This window comes from Narcine bancroftii, chromosome 2, assembly GCF_036971445.1.
Source record: "Narcine bancroftii isolate sNarBan1 chromosome 2, sNarBan1.hap1, whole genome shotgun sequence".
Taxonomy (NCBI): domain Eukaryota; kingdom Metazoa; phylum Chordata; class Chondrichthyes; order Torpediniformes; family Narcinidae; genus Narcine; species Narcine bancroftii.
In genome coordinates this window covers 83396495-83418106 of record NC_091470.1, presented here as the reverse complement: position 1 = coordinate 83418106, position 21612 = coordinate 83396495, and the positions used below count along the sequence as shown (strand labels likewise).

At 40.9% G+C, this 21612-nt stretch overlaps 1 protein-coding gene across 7 annotated transcripts in view; it reads left to right on the top strand.

Moving 5' to 3' along the window:
* The window catches only part of LOC138753842 (coiled-coil domain-containing protein 9-like), a 299921-nt gene extending 278976 nt beyond the window's left edge, over positions 1 to 20945 (top strand). For 5 of the 7 annotated variants that reach the window (XM_069917295.1, XM_069917298.1, XM_069917301.1 and 2 more), the window contains 2 exons: positions 3300 to 3397; positions 17732 to 20945. In XM_069917295.1, the coding sequence (XP_069773396.1) occupies positions 3300 to 3329 (30 nt within the window). In that variant the 3' untranslated portion in view covers positions 3330 to 3397; positions 17732 to 20945. Of the gene's footprint in view, positions 1 to 3299; positions 3398 to 17731 lie in introns of those variants that run through there. The other 2 variants (XM_069917297.1, XM_069917299.1) reach the window with 1 other exon arrangement.
* The last annotated feature ends 667 nt before the right edge of the window (positions 20946 to 21612 follow it).

Genomic DNA, 21612 nt, shown 5'->3' with positions numbered 1-21612 from the left:
GTTATTGAAAAAAGTTTGTAAGAGAAACTTGAAATCTTTATAAAACTCACAATAGCACTGGATAGATTTATTGTTAAACCTATGGGACTGGTTGTGTTGCATTTGAAGTTGCTCTGTTTTCCAAATGGGACCCTTCGTAGCCCTTTTGTTACTTTGAGTCTGCTTGACCTTTCTTGAAGATCATCTATCCCTGATGCCATTTTCTAGCAGTATTTCCATACCCTATGCAATAATGGCCAAAAATATAGCAATTGCTATTTTCAATTAACAAAGTCAGGGCTTTTTGTGGTAGAAAATTTCAAAGGTTTGCCACGCTTTCGGTGAGAGAAATTTCTCCTTCTCTTAGTTCAACACAGCTTATTCCTTTAAGTTCTGATTCTGGATTCCTCAGCCAAGTGAAGCATCCTCCCTCCATCCAACATATTGAGTCCTGGAAAAATTTTGAAAACTTCAATGAGATTTCCTCTCATTCTTCTACACATTAGTCATTTTCCCCTTATACATCAACTTCCCCCTCCCCAAATCAGTCTAGTGAATCATTACTGCACTTTCTCCTTGGCAAATTCATCCTTTTTTAGGTCAGGAGATTTAAATTGTGCACAATGTTCCATGTGTGGTCACCCAACATCTCATACTATTGCAGTAAAGATTTCCTTACTCATCTAATAAACCCCTGTCATAATGAAATCTAACATACTATGGCTTTCTAATTGCTTGCTGAACTTTATGATGCTTTCAAGGAATTTTGTAAAAATTTGACAAAACCACCTAGTTTAGCCATAGAGATGTACAGCATGGAAACAGACCTTTCAACTTCCCCATGTGCACTGATCCTACATTTTCATCAACTCCCTCCCCCTGATATTCTACCATTCACCTACTGTATATACTGGGGTCAAGTTACTTCAGCAATTAACTCTCTGACCCACACAACTTTGGGATGTGGGAGGAAAACTAAGCTCTCAATTGTGGGTGGGGGGGGGAAGAGAGTCCGACTCTCAAACCAAGGACCTGCAGACTCCACACAGACTGCATCAGAGGTCAGGACCGAGTCCAGCTTTCCAGCATGGAAAGCAGTAGCTCTACTGGCTGTGCCACTGAACCAATTTCTCATGGTTTAAGAAATTTTCTGCTGAAAAGCTAATTGTTCACTTTTTGAGCCTTGATCTGTAATTACTTTTAATGATTTTTATTAAAAACAAAAGAAATAATAATTATTTTTATTTTATTTCATCATCAAGTCCTGGTAAATCAAATATTGATGTAAAAAAGTAGTCATTTGAAAGGTTTTTAAACTATCCCTCAAATAGCTCATAAAAAGAGCCTTCTTGAATTCCATCTTTATTATTTGGTCAGGGAATACCAGCAATTTTATAGGCAGTGAAACATTATTTGTAAACTACCTCTAAAATTATATAAATTATATTTACTCTTGAAGTGACTTGCATTCAATCTTTTGTACTGCTATGTTTGATTTTATATTCTTTACAGTGATAATGGGAGAGGAAACATATTTTAATAAGTAGGATACTATTTAATAATCTTTAAATAATTTGGAAATTATCTTGTAAATAAACAGTTTGAAAATTTACCTCAAATTTGATAGCACTGATTTGAGAGAAATGGAAATTGTCAATAGAAGCTTTTCAATGTTCACTTTAATGTATTCCTCTTCACCTAAAACTCTTTGCAGAAGATGGGTTAATTCAAAGGTTGGTGGGTCACAGCTAATTTTATTTCCTTTCTCTCCCTACTTTGTTAAGTTGCTGAAAAGGATTTGCAACCACATGATAGTGTATGTTTCCATACAATTTGAAGGATTATCCATTTTATATCAGCAAATTAAGACAATATTTTTTTTTCTTATTTAGCTCTTCGAAAAGGTGCAGTTTTAAAACTTTGTGTTTGGGTTGAGAAAAGCCCATGCTCATTCAGAGAACTTGTTCTGTTTGAGATGTTGGCATTTCTGAATTTTTTAGTTACCCTTTCTAGTCCTTTGCTTCTCTGTTGCTAGGATCTGCAGTTGAGGACTTGCTTTATTTACAGCTGGGTAGTTTGATGTTCAATATCAGAGATGTCAACACTGTGAAATCAAAATATAAGATAAAATATAAAATATAAGGTGCCTTACCTGATAAATATTCACTGAACAATAATTTTTATGTTCATTTTCTGATGTTGATCCAGGATGGAATTGCTGAATTCACTTTAATTACTTGCTACTGTTACAAATTACAATCACGACACAAAGGAAGTATACAATTAGAAAACAAAATATATATTCAGATGTAGAAAGCTGTATACATTTTATTTTAACTGCAATAGAATTCTGTGCCACTGGCCAGTACTTTCTAGATCAGAAAAAGAGAGTGATGTTAAATTGTTGTTTCTTCCATAACTCTCACATGATGACTGATATAATGTGATATTGAGAATATTCAGAAATTTCTGTTCCAGTGAAAGGGATGATTTCTGCACCAGTAGTAACCTCACATAATGAATCAGACTATGCCTGCACTTGGCAAGACATTGACAAATTTTGGGTGTGGACCAAAAAAGTATCAAGTAACTTTTGAAGCCCTTAAACCGCAGTTAGTGGCCACATCCAGTAAACGAGGGAATTGCACCACCTCTTGTTGATGTTCAGTGGCGTTACTCATGTTGAATCACCAACCCTCAACATCCAGGGCTCAACATTAATCAGAAACTTACAGGGAACAACCAGAACATACTGTGGTCAGAAGAGCAAGTTCAAAACTCTGAATTCGTTTCTGATTCCACATCTACAAGACTCAAGACAAGAGTGTGCTCTTGACCAGGCTGAGAGCGAGAAGCTCAACAACATCCAAGACAAAGCAGTTGACTTGATTGTAACACAATCCACCATCTTATGCATTCTCTGTCTCCAGAAATAGACATTGTGCCTGTGGTGTTTACCATCTAAAATATGCAATAGAAGAAATTGCCATAGTTTCTTGACAATATTTCCCAAACCCAGAAACATTACCTGCTGCGAACATTGTTAACTTCAGAGTACCATCCCAAGTCACACCCCTTGCCGACTATCCCACTTCAGGAATAATTTCACTGGGCAGACTGCAGTGGTTTAAGAGGGCACATCCTATCACTTTCTCAGGGGTAATGAAGGTTGTTCATGTCAGAGCTGCTCAATTTTCAGAAAAAAAGTTCTTGATAGTCTTTCACTCATATTCTAATTGTTTCAGCTGCATGGGGTTATTTTGGAAGGGCATCAACCATTTGTCTCGTGTATATTTACATGCAATTTTGTCTTTCTTTAGAAATGTCAGGCATTTCAGCAGTTGCTTTGAAGCCAAGTACAAAGATTCCGCATGATGCTGCCGCTTTAGACATTATCAAGACTATGATTGGAATGATGGTATGACTAAGAAAAATACTTTTGCAGAGAATTGTCCTGATATTTAATTTTTACATGGTCCCAATTTATAATTTGTGCTCTCTTGCATGTTTATTTAGCCGAGACCGGTTACTGAAGTACCATAGTGGTATTTCTAGCTGCAGAACAACTCAGAAACACAGGGATTAAAATATAATTATTGAAGATGTAAAGATGACCAAGCCAGTACACTTACAGGTTGAAACCTACTTGGACATTACCCCTTTGAAATATAAAATTACGGCAAAGCACCTTAAAGCATTTTTTTGGGTTGAATGCAGAAGTAGTACCGTAATTATACACTTCTGACTACACTTCTCTTTCTAGAAGCATTTAGGAATAAGAAATGTTGGTCAGTGATAAATTAATAATAAAAAATAATTTAATGTGCTAATTATCATCTTTCCCTTCCTCTTACAAAGATGTTGATTCTTAGTAAGATGCCACAGAGATAATCATATTACAGTCAAATGATGAGACAGGGCTGAACCATTCATTTCTCGAACCTTGTTCTAGTCAATTGAATTGTGGTTGATTAGGATGACTAATTGTCCTTGTTCGGTCAGGGGTTGCATCCAGTAATTTGTGCCATTTGAACTGAGGGGAAAGTGGGATGAGACTGAACAGGATTGCAGCTAAAAATAGGAATAGGAGCAGGGATCACTCAAGTAGCTGCTCAAGCCAATGCTACCCTTCAATAAGATCATGTTGTAGCTGTATAAAACTTTGATCAGAACACATTTGAAATATTGCAATCAGCTTTTGGCCAAGAATCTAAAGAAGGATGTGCTGGCATTGGAGAGGCTACAGAGGTTTACGAAAACGATCCCAGGTATGAGAGAGTCAACTATAATGGGCATTTGATGGTTCTGGGCCTGTACTTGCTGGAGTTTGGAAGAATGAGGGGAAATCTCATTGAAATATACCAAATATTGAAAGGAGTGGATGGAGAGAATGCTTCCAGTCATTAGTGTCTAGGACTGGAATGCATAGTCTCAGGAAAAAAAGGACATTCCTTCTGAACAGAGATGAGGAGAAATTTTTTCAGCTGGCAGGTGTTAAATCTGTGGAATTCGTTGCCACAGACTGTTGTGGAGGCCAAGTCACTAGGTATATTTAAAATAGAAGTTGATAGGTTCTTGAAAGGGTGTCAAAGGTTATGAGAAGAAAGCAAGAGAATGGAATTAGAAGGAAAAATACGTCAGCCATCATTTGAATGGCAGAACAGACATGATAGGCCAAGTGGCCTAATTCTATTCCTAAGTCTTACATTAATTTACAGGGAGATGTGGAGCCTTTCAAGAGGGTCCAGAAGAGATTCACCAGGATGTTGCATGGATTAGAGAGTATTAGCTAAAAGGAGAGGTTGGACAAACTTGGATTGTTTCTTCCAAAGCATCGGAAGCTGAGGGGAGACTTGATATAAGAATATAAAATTATGAGAGGAGAAGATAGGGTAGATGGATTCCTTTTCTGAGAGCAGAAATATCAAATACTAGAAGAAGAATCTTGAGGGTGAGAAGGAGAAAGTTTAAAGCAGATGTATGAGACGTTTTATTCTCCAAAGGTGTGGAACATGTCACGGTAGTGGGGTTGGAAGAAGCAGATATGTTAATGATGTTTAAGAGGACAGGGACATGAACATACAAGAAACGAAGGGATATAGATCATGTGTAGTCAGATGGGATGATGGGCACAGCCATTGTGGGCTGAAGTGCCTGTTCCTGTGCTGCAATGTTCTACATTTTATGGGGTTTATTTCTCCAGCTAATTTGATTCCGGACTCAGCTACACCTTTCTGCCAATATCCCATACTCATTAAAAACCTAGCTCTAGATTCCCTCACAAGGGAAAAACCTTAGCATCAACCCTGACTCGACCCTTCAAAACCCTATCTTCAGATCAATGCATGGCTGAATTCAAATGTGCATAGGTTCAAAGTTTATGATTTTTCCAAATTGCCTACAGTGCAACCACATCTCCCCCATGTCTTATTGACTAAGACCAATATTCTATTAGGCATACTAATTACTTGTTGTACATTTGTACTAACTTCTGTGTCTTGTTGTTAGGGGCACCCAGATCCCTCTGTCTCCAAGCAGACCCGAATCTCTGTTAGTTAATACAATATTCTGCTTTTCTACTCTGCCTTCCACAATGGGCAAGATCACACTCCCCTTGTTATACTCCATCTGCCTTATTGTTGGCCACTTACTTATCCCACCTAATATCCCTGAGCAGTTTCTTTATGTTCAAGGCAACTTGCTTTCACGTTTGCTCCCTTCTTCTAAACATGGTCATGAGAAACATAATCTGAGGTAGGCTTTTTGTCCCCTCAAGTCTGCTCTGTCATTCTGATTTTAAATTTAGAAATACAGCGTGGTAACAGGCCATTTTGGCTCACAAGTCTGTGACGCCCAATTTATACCCAATTAACCTACACCCCGAGTACATTTTTTTATGGAGGGAGGAAAGTGGAGCCCACAGAGAAAACCCACGCAGACACGGCGAAAACATACAAACTCCTTACAGACAGCATGGGATTCGAACCCTAGTCCAGTCCCAATTGCAGACACCGTAAAGGCGTTGCACTAACCACTACACCAACTGTACCACCTTGTAAGATTATGGCCCCTCATTTATCTCAGTACACTAATCCATGGCCCCTTGTTTCCTTTCTGCAGCCTGTAGGTCACCATTGGCCAGAGACTCATTGGTACATAAATATTATGGCTAAAGAGCAGATCAGATTCTGGGTATTTACTGGAGAATGCCTCACCTCCTTACACCCCTACAAGACATGTCAAGAGCATGACAAAACATTCTCCACTTGCCTGAATGAATATGGCACCAACAACTCAATGCTAACCAGGATAAAACAACTTCCTTGATCAGCAGGCAATCGACCACCTAAATTATTCCCTTTATCCATCAATAGAAGTTGCAGCAAGTACCATCTGCCAAATGGTTTGCATTTTCTTATCCACACTACTTCAACAGTGTAGAGCTCGTCGAAAGAACCAAAGACTTGTTGATCCAAACCAAGGCTTTTATTAGCAAAAGACAGGAGCTCTTCACAGGTGGCCGACCAGTCCGGAATGATCCGACCTGGCTAGGGACACAACCCTTTAAGGCCCAGACAATAGGTGTGGCTTAGCTCTCAGCCAATCGCTGTAAGCACAGTCTAGATACAGTAACTATATACACTATGTACGTTGGTGATAGATCTGTACTATCACATTCACCCCTTCTTGGAGAACTGACCCTGGGAAAAAAAAACAAAAACGTGGGAGAGAATGAAAGGAAGGGGTAGGTCAAGGACTGTAGCGGTCAGGGGGTCTGACCATCCGGCGTGACCGCCGTGATGCCGGGATTGGGGTCGCTGGAGTGGTGTCGCCAGCGGGCTCGTCGGGTGCGACTGCTCCGTCGCTCAATTCCCCAGTCGTGTTGTCGGCAGGGTGGTCCGGGTCATTGGGGTTCTGTTGGTCCTTCTGTTGCGCCACGGGGCCTGGGGAATAAAGAGTTGGGGAAGGTTGGGTTGGGGGGGTTTGCTGGGTCTACCGCGTCCTGAGCTAGGTCCCACACCGAAACAGTGTCCTCCCGCCCGTCTGGGAACTCAACGTAGGCGTAATATGCGTTCGCGTGGAGTAGAGTCACTCGGTCGACCAAGGGGTCGTTCTTTGAGTGCCAGACGTGGCATCCCAAAAGGACGGAGCCAGGGACGGTGAGCCATGCTGGTACAGTGGTTCCTGATTCAGATTTCCTCGGGAAAAGGAACATCCTTTCGTGGGGGGTGGCATTTGTTGCAGTACATAGGAGGGAGCGGATGGAGTGTAAGGCACTAGTGAGAACCTCCTGCCAGTGAGAGGTGGGGAGACCTTTAAGACCGGAGAGCCAGTGTAACCGCTCTCCATATGGTGGCATTCTCCCTCTCGACCTGGCCATTACCGCGTGGGTTATAGCTCGTGGTGCTGCTTGAAGCAATACCACACTCCAGAAGGTACTGTCGCAGCTCTGCGCTCATGAATGAGGACCCCCTATCACTGTGGATGGAATTGGGGTACCCGAAGATGGTGAAAATACTGTGAAGGGCCTGTATCACTGAGGTGGCAGTGGTGTCTGGGCAGGCCACAGCGAATGGGAAGCGGTAGTACTCGTCGATGGCTGTAAGGATGTAGGTATTACGGTTGGTCGACGGTAGGGGCCCCTTAAAGTCTACGCTAAGACGCTCGAAGTGGCGGGTGGCTTTGATAACGTGGGAGTTATCTGGACGGAAGAAGTGGGGCTTGCATTCAGCGCACACCGAACAGGCTCGGATCATGGAGCGGATCTCCTCGACTGTGTAGGGTAGGTTGCGCGCCTTGACAAAGTGAGCAAACCTAGTGACCCCTGGATGACAGAGCGCCTCATGGAGTTTCTGTAGTCTGTCCATCTGTATGCTGGCGCACGTGCCCCTGGAGAGCGCGTCAGGCGGGTCGTTGAGCTTACCAGGCCGGTACAGGATGTCATAGTTAAAGGTGGAGAGTTCGATTCTGCATCTGGCGTTTTTGTCGTTTTTTATCTTACCACGCTGGGTGTTGCTGAACATGAAGGAGACCGCGCGTTGATCAGTCAACAGTGTAAAGCGCCTCCCGGTGAGGTAATGTCTCCAACGACGCACCGCTTCAACTATGGCCTGGGCCTCCTTCTCGATCAAGGAGTATCTACTCTCCGGACCCTGGAGGGTTCTGGAGAAGAAGGCTACAGGCCGACCGGCCTGGTTCAAGGTGGCTGCCAGGGCGAAGTCGGATGCATCGCTCTCGACTTGAAATGGGACAGACTCATCGATCGCGTGCAGCGTCGCAGCAGTGATGTCGGATTTGATTCGATCGAAAGCCGGTGTGGCTTCGGTTGAGAGGGGAAAGGAGGTGGTCTTGATAAGAGGACGCGCTTTGTCGGCGTAGTGTGGAACCCATTGGGCGTAATACGAGAAAAGGCCCAGGCAGCGTTTGAGAGCTTTCTGGGTATGTTGGGGGGGTAAGTCCATTAGGGGACGCATGCGGTCAGGATCTGGCATGACTATCCCGTTCTCCACCACACAACCTAGAATAGCGAGTCGTGTGGTCCGGAAGACACACTTGTCCAAATTGTAAGTCAGGTTCAGCCGACGGGCAGTTTGAAGAAATTTGTCTAGGTTGGCGTCGTGGTCCTGCATGTCGTGGCCGCAGATGGTGATATTGTCCAGATATGGGAAGGTAGCAGTTAGCCCATTCTGGTCCACCATCCAGTCCATTTCCCGCTGGAAGACTGCGACACCATTCGTGACCCCGAATGGTACCCTGAGAAATTGATATAGCCGCCCATTTGCTTCAAAGGCCGTGAATGGTCGGTCCTCGCAGCGGATCGGGAGCTGGTGGTAGGCTGAACGTAGGTCAATAGTGGAGAAAATGCGGTATTGGGGGATCTGGTTCACCACATCCGTGATGCGTGGCAGGGGGTACGCATCCAGGAGCGTGAAGCGGTTAATGGCTATAGTCGACCACCATCCGTAGTTTTTCCCCGTTCTTGACAACCACCACCTGGGCTCTCCAGGGGCTTGAACTGGGTTCAATGATGCCCTCATCCAGCAATCTATGCACCTCACTCCTAATGAATTGCCTGTTTTCGTAACTATATTGCCGACTTTTGGTGGCCACAGGCTTCCAGCCAGGGGTGAGGTTTGCGAAGAGTGCTGGCGGGGCAATCCGGAGTGTGGAAAGGCCGCAGGATTGGCCCCGGGGCACGGGAGCGGGTTGCTCGCGTGCTTCGGGGGTGGGGCGATGGCAGACCGAGAGGGGGGCGTGGGGTCCCCCAAAGTGTAGGGACACCGTTTGGAACTGACACTGGAAGTCTAATCCCAGCAACACTGGGGCGCACAATTGGGGAAGGACGAATAATTTGAAGTGGGTGACCGTTACGCCCTGTACTTCCAGCGTGGCGATGCAATACCCCTTTATCCCAGTCGAGTGTGACCTCGTCGCTAATGAAATCTTCTGGGTAGTGGGGATAATGTCAAGTCCCCAATGGAGAGCCAGATCTGACTGGATAAAACTGTCAGTTGACCCAGAGTCAAATAAGCAATTGGTGTAGTGTCCATGCACTTTAATCAGTTCCATTGCTCTGGTGAGGGAATGAGAGCATTGCTGGTTTAGTGTTATTGAAGCAGTTGACAGGGGAGTTTTGTGCGATGACGTCACGCAACGGGATGACGTCACGCAACGGGATGACGTAGTCAACGCTCGAGGAGCAGGTTGGAAGACCTCCCGGAAGTGCTGTTGTGGTGGCGTTGGCGGGTGAATGGTAAGTAGTGGGGTTTGTAGTTGCTTGCGGTTGGCGGTGGGTAGGTCGGCGGTCGTGGCGGTCGGGCCCCGGCGGTCGTCGGCGATGGACGCTAGGGTGAGTACTTGGTTGGCCGCGGGGGTGGCTGTGGCAGAGGCAGCAGCGGCGGTAGCGTCGGCCCCGGGGTGTCTGTGGCGGCGGCAGTAGCGTCGGCCCCGGGGTGTCTGTGGCGGCGGCAGCAGCAGCGGTAGCGTCGAGTGTTCCGCACGGGGGCGAGAGGCGGGCCAACACCATGGTTGCGAGGGTGGGCTGCCCCTTCCGGGTTCGGCATCTCCGTGACGTCAGGCGTTGCCGTGCAGGGGAGCCCTCGCTCTCATTGGACGAGAGCTCTGGGGAAGAAGAGTTTGAATGGGATAGCGGCGATTGGGCTTCACACGAGGCACTGTGTTTGCTGGCGGCCATTTTAGACCTACAGACTGCAGCAAAGTGGCCCTTTTTAAGGCACTTCTGGCACCTGGCTTTTCTTGCTGGGCACTGGGACCTGCTGTGCTTGTCCCTCCCGCAGAAATAACATTTTGTGTTCGCAGGGGGCAGTGTAGCAGCAGCCGACAGGCCGTCAGTATCTCGGGGGGTGGTAGGGTAGAAGGGCACTCTACTCACATCAGAACGAGGGGTCCAGTCCCTAGAGAACTCGGTGGACTTTAAGGCTGCATCCTCCATTGCGATTGCAATCCGGGCCATGTCCTCTAGTTTTTCTACCCCTTGCTCGAGCAAGCGCAGCCTCACTTCATTCGATCGGAGCCCGGCCACATAGGCATCCCGGATGAGATCGTTTGTGATCTCGGCAGCAGTTTTCTCCACACAGTTACAGTCCTTGCCCAATGCCTTTAATACTTGTAAATATGCCCTGCTGGACTCGCTGGGCTGTTGCTTCCTCGAAGCAAGCATGATCCGGGCATGAACTCTGTTCACCAGTTGATTATACAGTTCTTTCAGTACCTTTATGGCTGCGGTGTAAGTGGTCTCATCCTGGATGTTCTCGTAGACTCTCAAGGACACCATAGACAGCAATGCTGTTAGACGCTGGTTATCCTCCTCCACCTCAATGAATCTCAGGAAGTTTTCAAAGTTCAGCAGCCAGAAGTTAAAGGCTTTGAAGGCTGTAGCTGACTGTGGGTCGATATCAAGTTTTTCTGGCCGAGTTAAATGCTCCATCCCTTTCAAAAAAAATTCTTTTTTGATAATAAAATTGTAGAGCTCGTCGAAAGAACCAAAGACTTGTTGATCCAAACCAAGGCTTTTATTAGCAAAAGACAGGAGCTCTTCACAGGTGGCCGACCAGTCCGGAATGATCCGACCTGGCTAGGGACACAACCCTTTAATGCCCAGACAATAGGTGTGGCTTAGCTCTCAGCCAATCGCTGTAAGCACAGTCTAGATACAGTAACTATATACACTATGTACATTGGTGATAGATCTGTACTATCACAAACAGATTTTCCCCAACCTGCCAAGAAAGAACAAGAACAGCAGTCAAAGAGGAAGCCATCACTCTCACCTACAGGTTTACTACCGTCCTGACTTTGAAGTTTATTCTTGGTTCCATCATTGTTGGGTCTAAATCCTGGAACTCCCTCCCAACAGTACTGTAGGAGCACTTTTGCCAAGAGGACTGCAGGAGTGTAGGAAGATGATTCACCGTCACCTTTTCAAAGACAGGGATGAGCAATGAATGCAAGCCTACTCAGCAATGCTAGATGGCAAAAAATCTCTTTCCATACAACAAAACTGCTGTCCTGGTATTCAGTTTGATCAACCTTTCCTAGAATATCTGTATCCCAAGTGTCTCCTTGGTGGGGAGCCCAGGCCTGAGACTCCCTACCCCCATCAATGTGATCTTCCAGGATTGTTGTCTGAAGAGGGCACACAAAATCATTGAGGACCCCTTCCACCCTGCACGCAGCATCTTTCAACTGCTCCTGTCAGGGAAGAGGTCAGAGCCAACACCACCAGGCTGAGAAACAGCTTCTTCCCACGGGCAGTGAGAGTGCTGAATGACCAAAGGGTCTGCTCACACTGACCATCTGAGACTCTCATTTGTACAAAATAGTATCTATCTATTTATTTATTTTTATAAATAAAGTACTTATCCTGCATGTGTATTGTTTGATTGTATGTGTGTGATATGTGGTCGTGCGTCTGCGTGTTTTGCACCGAGGACCGGAGAACGCGGTTTTGTCGGGTTGTACTTGTACAATCAGATACAATAAACTTGTACCCAATGGTCCAGTTATTGTCTCAAAAACATCCTTAATTGTTGAAAAAAGGTTTCAATTGTATTCTGTTCAGTTCAAGTTTATTGTCACCTGTGCCAAGGTGCAATGAAAGCTCCTCACTCTCCCCAGATCCACACTGTCAGCTGTGTTGCTATCACAGCAACTCTGGCAGCAACATAATTTTTTTGGATGCTATAGTTTTTTTCAAATATTTATAATATCTCAAGCCGAAATCTATTCAATATCTAGACTCTACCATTCCCTAGGGCAGATAATTCTGTCTATTTTTTTGCTCTATCCCCTTGTGGCTCTCTCACTGATGAAAAGATTCACACTGTCAACCTCCCCTTGGGATTATGCATGTTTGAATCAGATCACCCTCATTCTTCTAACCTCCAAGGAACACAAACCCATACTGTGTAGCTTCTCTTGATAGGACAACCCTCTCACCCCCAGGAACCTAATGAATCTCCTTTGGCTTGTCTCCAATGCTATAGGTAAATGGCACCAAAGGTTTTGCAGAATTCCAGGTGTGGTCTCACCAACATCCTGAACAACTGTTAACAAAACCTTTCCTAAAATTCCAACCCTTTTGCAATAAAGGCATTTGTTTTTTTTCATGACTTGTTGGATATGCCTGCAAACCTTTTTGTGATTCATGCACTAGAACACCATCTGAGCATCAGTCGGTTGCAGCCTCTCTCCATTTGGATGACATGACTTTACACTGAAGTGTATGACCTCACACTCTCCCACATTAAATTCTATTTGTCGTGTTTTCACTGAAGCACTCAATTTCTCTACGTCCCATGGCAGAATTACAAGCTCCTCTTCACAATGTGGCCTTCCACCTATTTTCACATCAATGGCAAATTTAGAAACCTTACAATTAATTGTACTCCACTTGTTACATCCCTCCAATCTGAAGGATTATTCCAAAGCTCTGTTTTCATTTGCCAAGGTTAAGAGGATATTTGATAGCAGTACAAGGTCCAGACTGGTAAAAGAGGCAAGATGTACTATGACTGGGACTACACAGATGGTAGATATGGGATCTTCAACTTTACAAAAGGTGTTGAAAATTGAATCACTTAGTAGCTCCAGGTGCAGAACTCAATTTGAGAACCTATCATTAACTGAAAGGACATTATGTTGATTGGATCAGATTTGCAGAAGTAATAGGTGAAAGAACAATTACTAATTGTAAAAGTATGAATTTGGATGAAATGGTTTTCAATGCAACGTATATAAAGTTAAACTTGTGTCCTTAACTACTGACACCTGAGTTATCTGCACAAAGCAAGAGAGAAAGCTGAGCACTTTCCTTTCCACTGACTTAGAAAGACATTTGATATAAATTGGGATCAATGTATTGTCAGGAATCAAATCCTTAAGACATTGTAGATAATCTTGGATGCTCATTGGCTTTACTGATTACAGCATCATTTCTTGAAAGATTGGCCCAAAGTTACTAATGAACCAGCTCTGGTCCAGGGATTACATGGTAGTTTCATCAACCAGATTAAACAAGGCCCTCTGGAATTTACTGGAGACACCCATTTTTCACCGCTGCCTGGTTCTTCAATCCCATGTGGAGCCCCTACCTCACTCCTCACACCCTCTCCTCTTTACATTGCTTCTGTGCTAACTTCTCTCAGTTCTGATGAAAATCTTCAGCTCAAAACATTGATCATTCTTTTTCTTCACTGATGCTGCTTGGCCCACTGAGTTCTTTAAGCAGAATGTGTTTTGCTGCTGGAATTTACAATCTTTCTTGATGACTGGAAACAAACTGCCCATGACTATCTTGTCTGGATAATAACCAGAGAGCACAGGTAGCCACAATGAACCTTTTAGTCTCTACCCTCTGTCTTCTATACTCCATCCTTCTTTGACACCAAAGCCTGGTACCTTGACTGCCTCAGTACTTTAGCATTCCCATAGCTTCAAGTGGAATGGCAGAACCTAGAATTGTTGAACTTTGCTTTTAGTGCAATCTAAATGGACTAGAAATCAACAACTTCCCTGCAAGTAAGGAGGGGAAATTGATTTGATTCCATGCACCTTTCAACAAGGGGTCCCAGGATGGCAGCATTCCAGTGGTGAATTGATTGTATAGCACACCTTTCTTTATACAATCCTTGCAAGGTAAAGAAAACATGTTAAGAAAAAGATTAGGGAAATTTTCTTCTAGTCTTTGCAAGCTTCTGGAAAAGCAATTGACTTCCATCGAGGTTCAAAATTCCTTTTATTGTCACACATGATATACTTTTGAAAGCAAATATCAGTCACTTTTTGACCATGAACAATTTGGTGCATCATAAAATGTTCTTTTCAACTCTCAGTGGCTCTTAAGTATTTCTGATCATTTCTCCTTATCACCTTCTCAAGACTTTGATCACCAAAAGTTAAAAAGCATCTTAATCTTCCCTGGTCTAGACTGAAAATTTCTAGTTTCCGTTTACTATCCAAGTAATTGAAATTACACAAAAATAAAAAAAAATGAACAAACTAGCCCAAAGAACAAGTCTAAGTCTTTGTCAAATCTTGTTCTTGATCAAATCTTCCATTGATGTTGCATTGCTGCAAAGAACTACCCATAAAGTGGCAAGTATATTCCTGTCTCATGGATCATTCACCAACAGGGTTTTCGGCTCAACATCCATGCTGACTAAGATGGTCAGTGTAATTTCCCTGCATTTGGTCGATATCCTTTGAAGACCTTCCTATCCATATACATGTCCAAATGTCTTTTGAATGTTGTAGTTTCCTCTAGCAGCTCATTCCATATATATAGACTACCCACTGAATGAAAATGTTGCCCCTCAAATCTTTCCCCTCTTGCAAACTTCTATCCTGGGAATAAGACTGTCAGCATTCAGTTTATCAGTGGTCATGATTTTTTTGAAGCTCAATAAGATCACATCTCTGACTCCTATGCTCCAGGGAATAAATACCTAGCGTATCCAACTTTTTAAGTCAAGCCCTCTCGTACCAGCAATATCCTGGTGAATATCTTCTGCACCCAATTTATTGTTGTCCTTCCTATAGCTGGGCAATCAGAACTAAGTGGCACAGTTGGCATAGCAGTTAGCGCAATGCCTTTACTGCGCCAGTGATCTGGGCTGGGGTTCGAATCTTACGCTGTCCAAAAGGAGTTTGTACATTTTCCCTGTGTCTGCGTGGGTTTTTCCCAGGGGCTCTGGTTTCCTCCCACCATTTAAAACATACCGGGTGTATAGGTCAATTTGGTGTAAATTGGGAGGCACAGACTCATGGGCCGAAATGGCTTGTTACCGTGCTGTAGTTGTCTAAATTTAATTTTAAAAGTGTGGTCTCACCAGTATCTTGTACGGCTGAATCATGATGTCCCACCTTTTGTATTCAATATCCCACACAATGAAGGCAAGATGCCAACTATCTTTTTCAGCACCTTGTTCACCTGAGTTGTCACTTTCAGGGAACTATGCATCAGTACTCCAAAGTATCTGATCTACAACATTCTCCAGAGGCCTACACCTCACACTTCTCAGAGTTAAATTCCATTTGTCACTACTGGGCCCATCTTTCCAACTGATTGAGATCTTGTAAACTTGAGTAACCTTCCTCACTGTCCACTACACTGATAATTTTTGTTTCATCCACAAATCTATTAATTATGTTAATTACATTGCTCTCCAAGTCATGAATGTAGATGGCAAACAGTGGGCCCAGCACTGAATCTGGCAGCCACCATCAAAAGGATATCCCACCACTGCTACACTCTGATTCCTTCCACTCAGCCAATTTTGAATCCAATGGGCCAGATTCCCTTAGATCCTAAGTGATCTTCCAGATTAATCTATCATGCAGAAACTAGTCAAAGGCCTTGCTTTGGACCAAACTCTCAGTGGCACTTTATCCCTGTCAATGTCAATATTAATGAATTGTGTGAAATGGCACAATTTTTAAAAATAAATTTTAAGTATAATGTATATACAAAAATGCTGGAGAAACTCAGCATAGAAAGTAATAGGCATTCAGTGTTTTGGGATGGGGTGGAGAGAAAGGAAAGGAGGAAGAACACTAGCTTATAGATAATAGGTAAGATATGGATCCAGGTGGGAGTGTAGAAGAGAAAGAAGCTGAGAAATGGGGAGGAGGCAGAGGACTAAGAAAGATAGCTCTGATGGAAGAAAAAAGGGAGGGGTGGAGAACAAGGAAGGGAGACAAAGGAATGAGGAAAAAGAGAGAGATGAAATTGGAGAAGTCAATATTGATACTTGGAGCCTGGGTTTCCCTTCCCCATCCTCCATTCCACCTTTATATTCAGGCATCTGCCCAATTTTCAGCACTACTGAAGGGCTCAGGCCTGTTACTTCCCATGGATGTTGTATGATATGCTGAGTTTCTCCAGAATTTTACGTACATTTTACATTAGGCCTCAGCACCTGCATATTTTCCTGTTTACTTCAATTTTAAGTATCATGTATTTTTTTGCCACAGTTTATAGGCCTTTAACGTCATCTTTAAATCTGCAGATGGCTGATTGCTTAGTTATGAATTGATGTTTTGGGCATGGTTTGTTAATACTGATGGTGTTATTAACTGGCTGTTTTCTGTTTGGTACTTTAATACTAAGTTTGTCCTTTGTCAGTTCCAACTTCCAATTTTCAATCTGAAATTATTTGGCACTGGCTAAACTATTTGCTAAAGCTGTACTACTTTCAAGCATTTGACATACTTTTGATTAAGAAATAAAATCCAAGCAAGTGTTGCTGAACACTTTTTTTAAAAAACTTTATTTATTCGTTCAAAAAACAAATAATATATGACATATGCAACAATTAACCATAAATATGAACGTTATTTATATATAGAAAAAAAGAAAAGAACCCCCCTTCAGCCAACTCTCCTAAAGAGAGCCATAAAGAAAGAAAAAAGAAAAATTAAATATACATATTAAGATCTAATCAATGTAAATTGAAATGTAAATATTCTGAAAATAACAGCCACTTGTTAATAAAAATTTATAATAATCACGCGAAACATACATAATTTTTTCCATTATTAAACAATATTTCATCTCATTATGCCATCTATTAATATCAATCATATTTGTATTTTTCCACGTACTAGCAATACATTTTTTCGCTACAGATAAAGCTAAATATACAAAAGCAAGCTGAAACTTATCTAATCCCAAGCCTTTCAGAGGTTGCAATCTACCCAATAAAAATACTGTCGGATCTAAAAGTATTTTAATCTTATACAGGTATTCTAAAAATGATTGAATTTTCTTCCAAAAAGTTTGTATATGTATACATGACCAAACGGCATGAAAAAAAGTCCCAACCGTATCACCACATCTAAAACACAAATCTGATTCATGAAAACCATACTTTTTTTAATTTTTCAGGTGTTAAGTATAATTGATGTAAAAAATTGTAGCTAATCATTGCATAACGTGCATTTATCAATCTAGTTACACTATCATAACAGATATCTAACCAATCATCTTCGGAAAAAATAAACCCAGTATCCGCTTCCCATTTACTTTTAGATCTGCTGAACACTTTTGATGAAAGCAGTGCTCTGTCACAAAGAGTCCCTTACCCCATTACATGGGAGAACAGCCACACTGTATCACAGGCTGCTTAAAATATTCCAGATACATGATCTGCTGATGATGTGATCACATGATTTGCAGGAGCTGGTCTAATTTGTGAATTAATGTTATCACTCCTGTACCTTTCTTTTCCAGGTTGAAGAAAAATGAAATAAATCCATGACTGATGGTATTATATAGACAAGAAATCAAAATGCTCGGCTTCCTGGCTCAACTTTTCACATCACTTAAGTTACTGACAGAACCTCTATGGCAGGATATAACCATAGGTTCAATTTATACCAGTACCATGCACAATTAGTCACCTTTTATCATCTCAGGCCCTATCATTAGAAAGCACAAATTTTGCATTAATTTCACTTGCTTTTCTAACACTTGTTTATACAGTATTTCAACAACTTTATTTCCTGGAATTAAGCATTTTAATTCTATAATATAATGGATTTTACGAGAATCTGGGATATTTGTTCAAGGTGGCTGTCAACATGGACAAAATATTAGAATGATGATGGTCTCTGTCAGTAGGATTAGTTTAGGACATCGAATTTAACAGGCATATCCTTAAATCTCTGGCCTCTTCTGGTTTCAACTAATGCTTTAGTATAAAATTGAAGTGAATTACAGATTGTCATTGTCAAAATTAGTTTGGTATATTTCTGATTAATACCTAGAGGACAATGCACAAAAAAACTTTTAATTTGAATTGGTTTGACAAACATAATTAAGAAGAACATAAGATTTGAACCCGACATACTTTTGACAGTTTGACTCAGGCAAGTGTGTTTTGAAAAGCCTCCTCAAAAGTGATGCGTTTCAGGAGTTGGAGCTAGTGTTGTTGTGGAAAGCTCTTCTAAAAGGATTGCTATGTCGATTGCACTGTACTATCTTAAGTAAACCTCGTCCCTTCTTTATGCCACATTCAATGTTCTTTTTGCTTGGTTATTAATGTTGTAGCTCATAATTTTTTGTTTACATTCCCCTTCCAAGTTTATTTCAGAATAAAACAAACTGGAAGTAACCATTTTGATATAATATTCAAATATATGTTGTAATATTAGAGTATGTTTAAAATATTCAGTTACTTCTTGATGTCCAGCAACATTACTGTGTAAATTAAATAAAATTTTAAAATTGCAATCAGGTGGTAAATCCCTATGTAGAAGATTGAATTTTTTATAACTAATCAGTTTAACATTTATAACAAAACTGAAAATTCATATGCTGTAGTAAGAAGTAGTAGAGATTCCATATTTGGGTTGAGAACCTGGAATTTTCTTTTTCCTTTTTCAATGCTTTTATTGGTTTCATCAAGTAAATGTGATAATAATGTAAACTATTAACAATCACATATAATAATAAAAATGGTGTTGCATTGAAAAAAAAACTACACTAAATCATCAACCCCCTCCCTTTGGAGGCTACTGGCTAAACATAAACAGTCCACGACCTAATTAAAAAAAGAAAAGGTCATCACTGGGGGCAAAAAAAATCAAAAGAGAGCAAATGTTACAAATTTTGAAAGCAATTATGAATCCTATAAGGAAACAAAATTAAGATTAATATCAGTAGTGGAATGTCTAATTTTTTTCCAAAGGCAGACATGCCATCGGATTGGACAACAATTGAGTATGAGTGGGAGAGACAATATCTTTCTTTCTCATTCATATGGCCCCTCTAGCATTAAGGGAGGCAAAAGCAACTACAAGGGATTGTGAAGCAGTCAATATCAGACCTGTTGGTCTACTTATTCCAAAAAGAGCAAGAAAAGGATTTGGAGTCAATGTAATGTTAAGAACTGAAGACAAGGTAGAAAATACTCCTTCCCAAAAATTGGAAAGAGAAGGACATAACCAGAACATATGATACCTTCTTCATTTATCACATTTAGAAGAAAGATTAGAATAGAATTTAGCCAATTGGACTTTGGAATAGTGAGCCCGGTGTCTACCTTAAACTGTATTAATGAATGTTTAGCACAAAGAGAGGATGAATGCACTCGCTTCAGAAAACAATTCCATGTAGTTTCAGAAATTAACTGATGAAAATCTTGTTCCCATAGTTTTTTGATTCTATCCATGGAACTAGCCCTAAATCTTAAAAATAGTTCATAAAGAACTGATAGCAACTGTTTGTGAACAGGTTTAAATTATAAATCTTCTATATCATATCAGGGAGAACCTTAAAATTAAAGAATTCAAGTTCCTAACCTGTAAATAACAAAAAAAAATATATTTAGGTATTATAAATTTGGTGGATAATTGTTTATCAAAAGAAGCAAGATTTTGGTCAGTAAAAAAATCTTGAAAAGATTGGATCCCTAAATTTGACCATTGATGGTAACCAATATGTTGAACCAAAGGTAAAAATAAGGAATTACCTAAAATAGGACTAATTAATAAAAATCTATAGTACCAAAAATGTTTTCTGAATTGAAGCCAAATTCTCAGTGTATGTCTAATAACAAAACTATCTGTCAATTTGAAAGGCGAGAAAGGTAAAGGTGCTCCAAGCATCGAAAGAAGAAGATACCTCTTAGTCAATTTCTAAATTAATCCATCTTAAAGCTCCTAGATGATCCTAATGAATAACATATCTAATAAGACCTAAAGTTGGGTAATGCCAAGCCTCTGTTATTTTTAATATTTTGAGGAAAAACTTTTTAAAGACAGCGTACTTACTTTTCCATATAAAAGAAGAATCTGGAAATTTTCATTGTAGTAACAGAGATCCTGGTCCCAGTTGAAAATTGGCATGTTTCAACAGGGTAGAGTCATCCACGCTGACCAAGTTGTCTATCTGAGTTAGTCCCATAGATTATACCCCCACTGATGCATAATTCTGATGGAGGGCAGGTGATATTATCTCAAAGCAAATGTATCTAAGACTTCAAAGATTTAAGATAAGATCATAAATGTAAAATTAATGTGTTGGCATCCTCACCCCACTTTATGAGTGAAATATACCCATTTTATGATGTTTTTGTGTGAAGGGGTTTAGGGTCTGCAATCACATAGGCTTTCTAGCTTTCTTCAAAAGAATAAAGGCCAATTTCCTATTTGACACTGAGAGACAATCCAACTCTGAGGAGGTATGAAGATGAATTTTATAAATGCAGTAAGAACAAGAGAGGGGAGTATGATGCAGAGTTAATACAATTCTTAGCTCACACATTTTGATCCGTAACAGTTGTTTGAAATTTGTAATTGAATTGTTTGAAATTTACAATGGAATGAATCAAGTTGATATTTTATTATTTATGGATTAGAGACAATTGGAAACTGATTAATGATGTATATGCTAAAGCATAGTTTGGAGTTTATATATTTAAGCAATTTTACTTTGAAAGTTTATTTAAAATTCCATGGCTATTAAAATTCAATTGTTTTCTCCTTAAAAGTCCAGTTTTCCTTTCAAATGTTCAATGTTTTGCACATCCTTTTATAACTCAATGAAACTATTTATAAAACTTTGAAACTAAACATAAGCTGTGGATTGTATTGATAATCCAGATGCAGTATGATGGATCACTGATTTGTGTTTACACATTCTCCATTTCTTTGAGGCATGGTGAATCAAACTCATTCATATCAAAAAAGTAAAAATTCATCTTGCTTCCTCTTTTGCTCTATTTGCAGAGGTCTGAGTAGGAGTTATTTTCTCATTATTGGAACTCAATATATGATTAAGGGGATCTTGAAACAGGATTTATTTAAATAACCTAAAGATTAGTTGAAAGATTATTCTTCACTTGACATCAATGCAACATTCTCGGGCTGATTGTTACATAAAGAATTTATTTGCCATTTTGAGTGCTAGAAATTATTGCTATGTGCATTCAACTAATGTTGCAATTTTGTAGATTTTGCATATTGTGATGTGTGTGTACCTGACATTAGGAATGTTTAATAAATATTACTCCTTTGAATCTTTAAGGTACTGGATAATGTGAAGTTTCTCCATTAACGTTTTAAAAGGCTGTGGTTGTCTGTGCATGGTTCATCCCACAGCTAACAGAA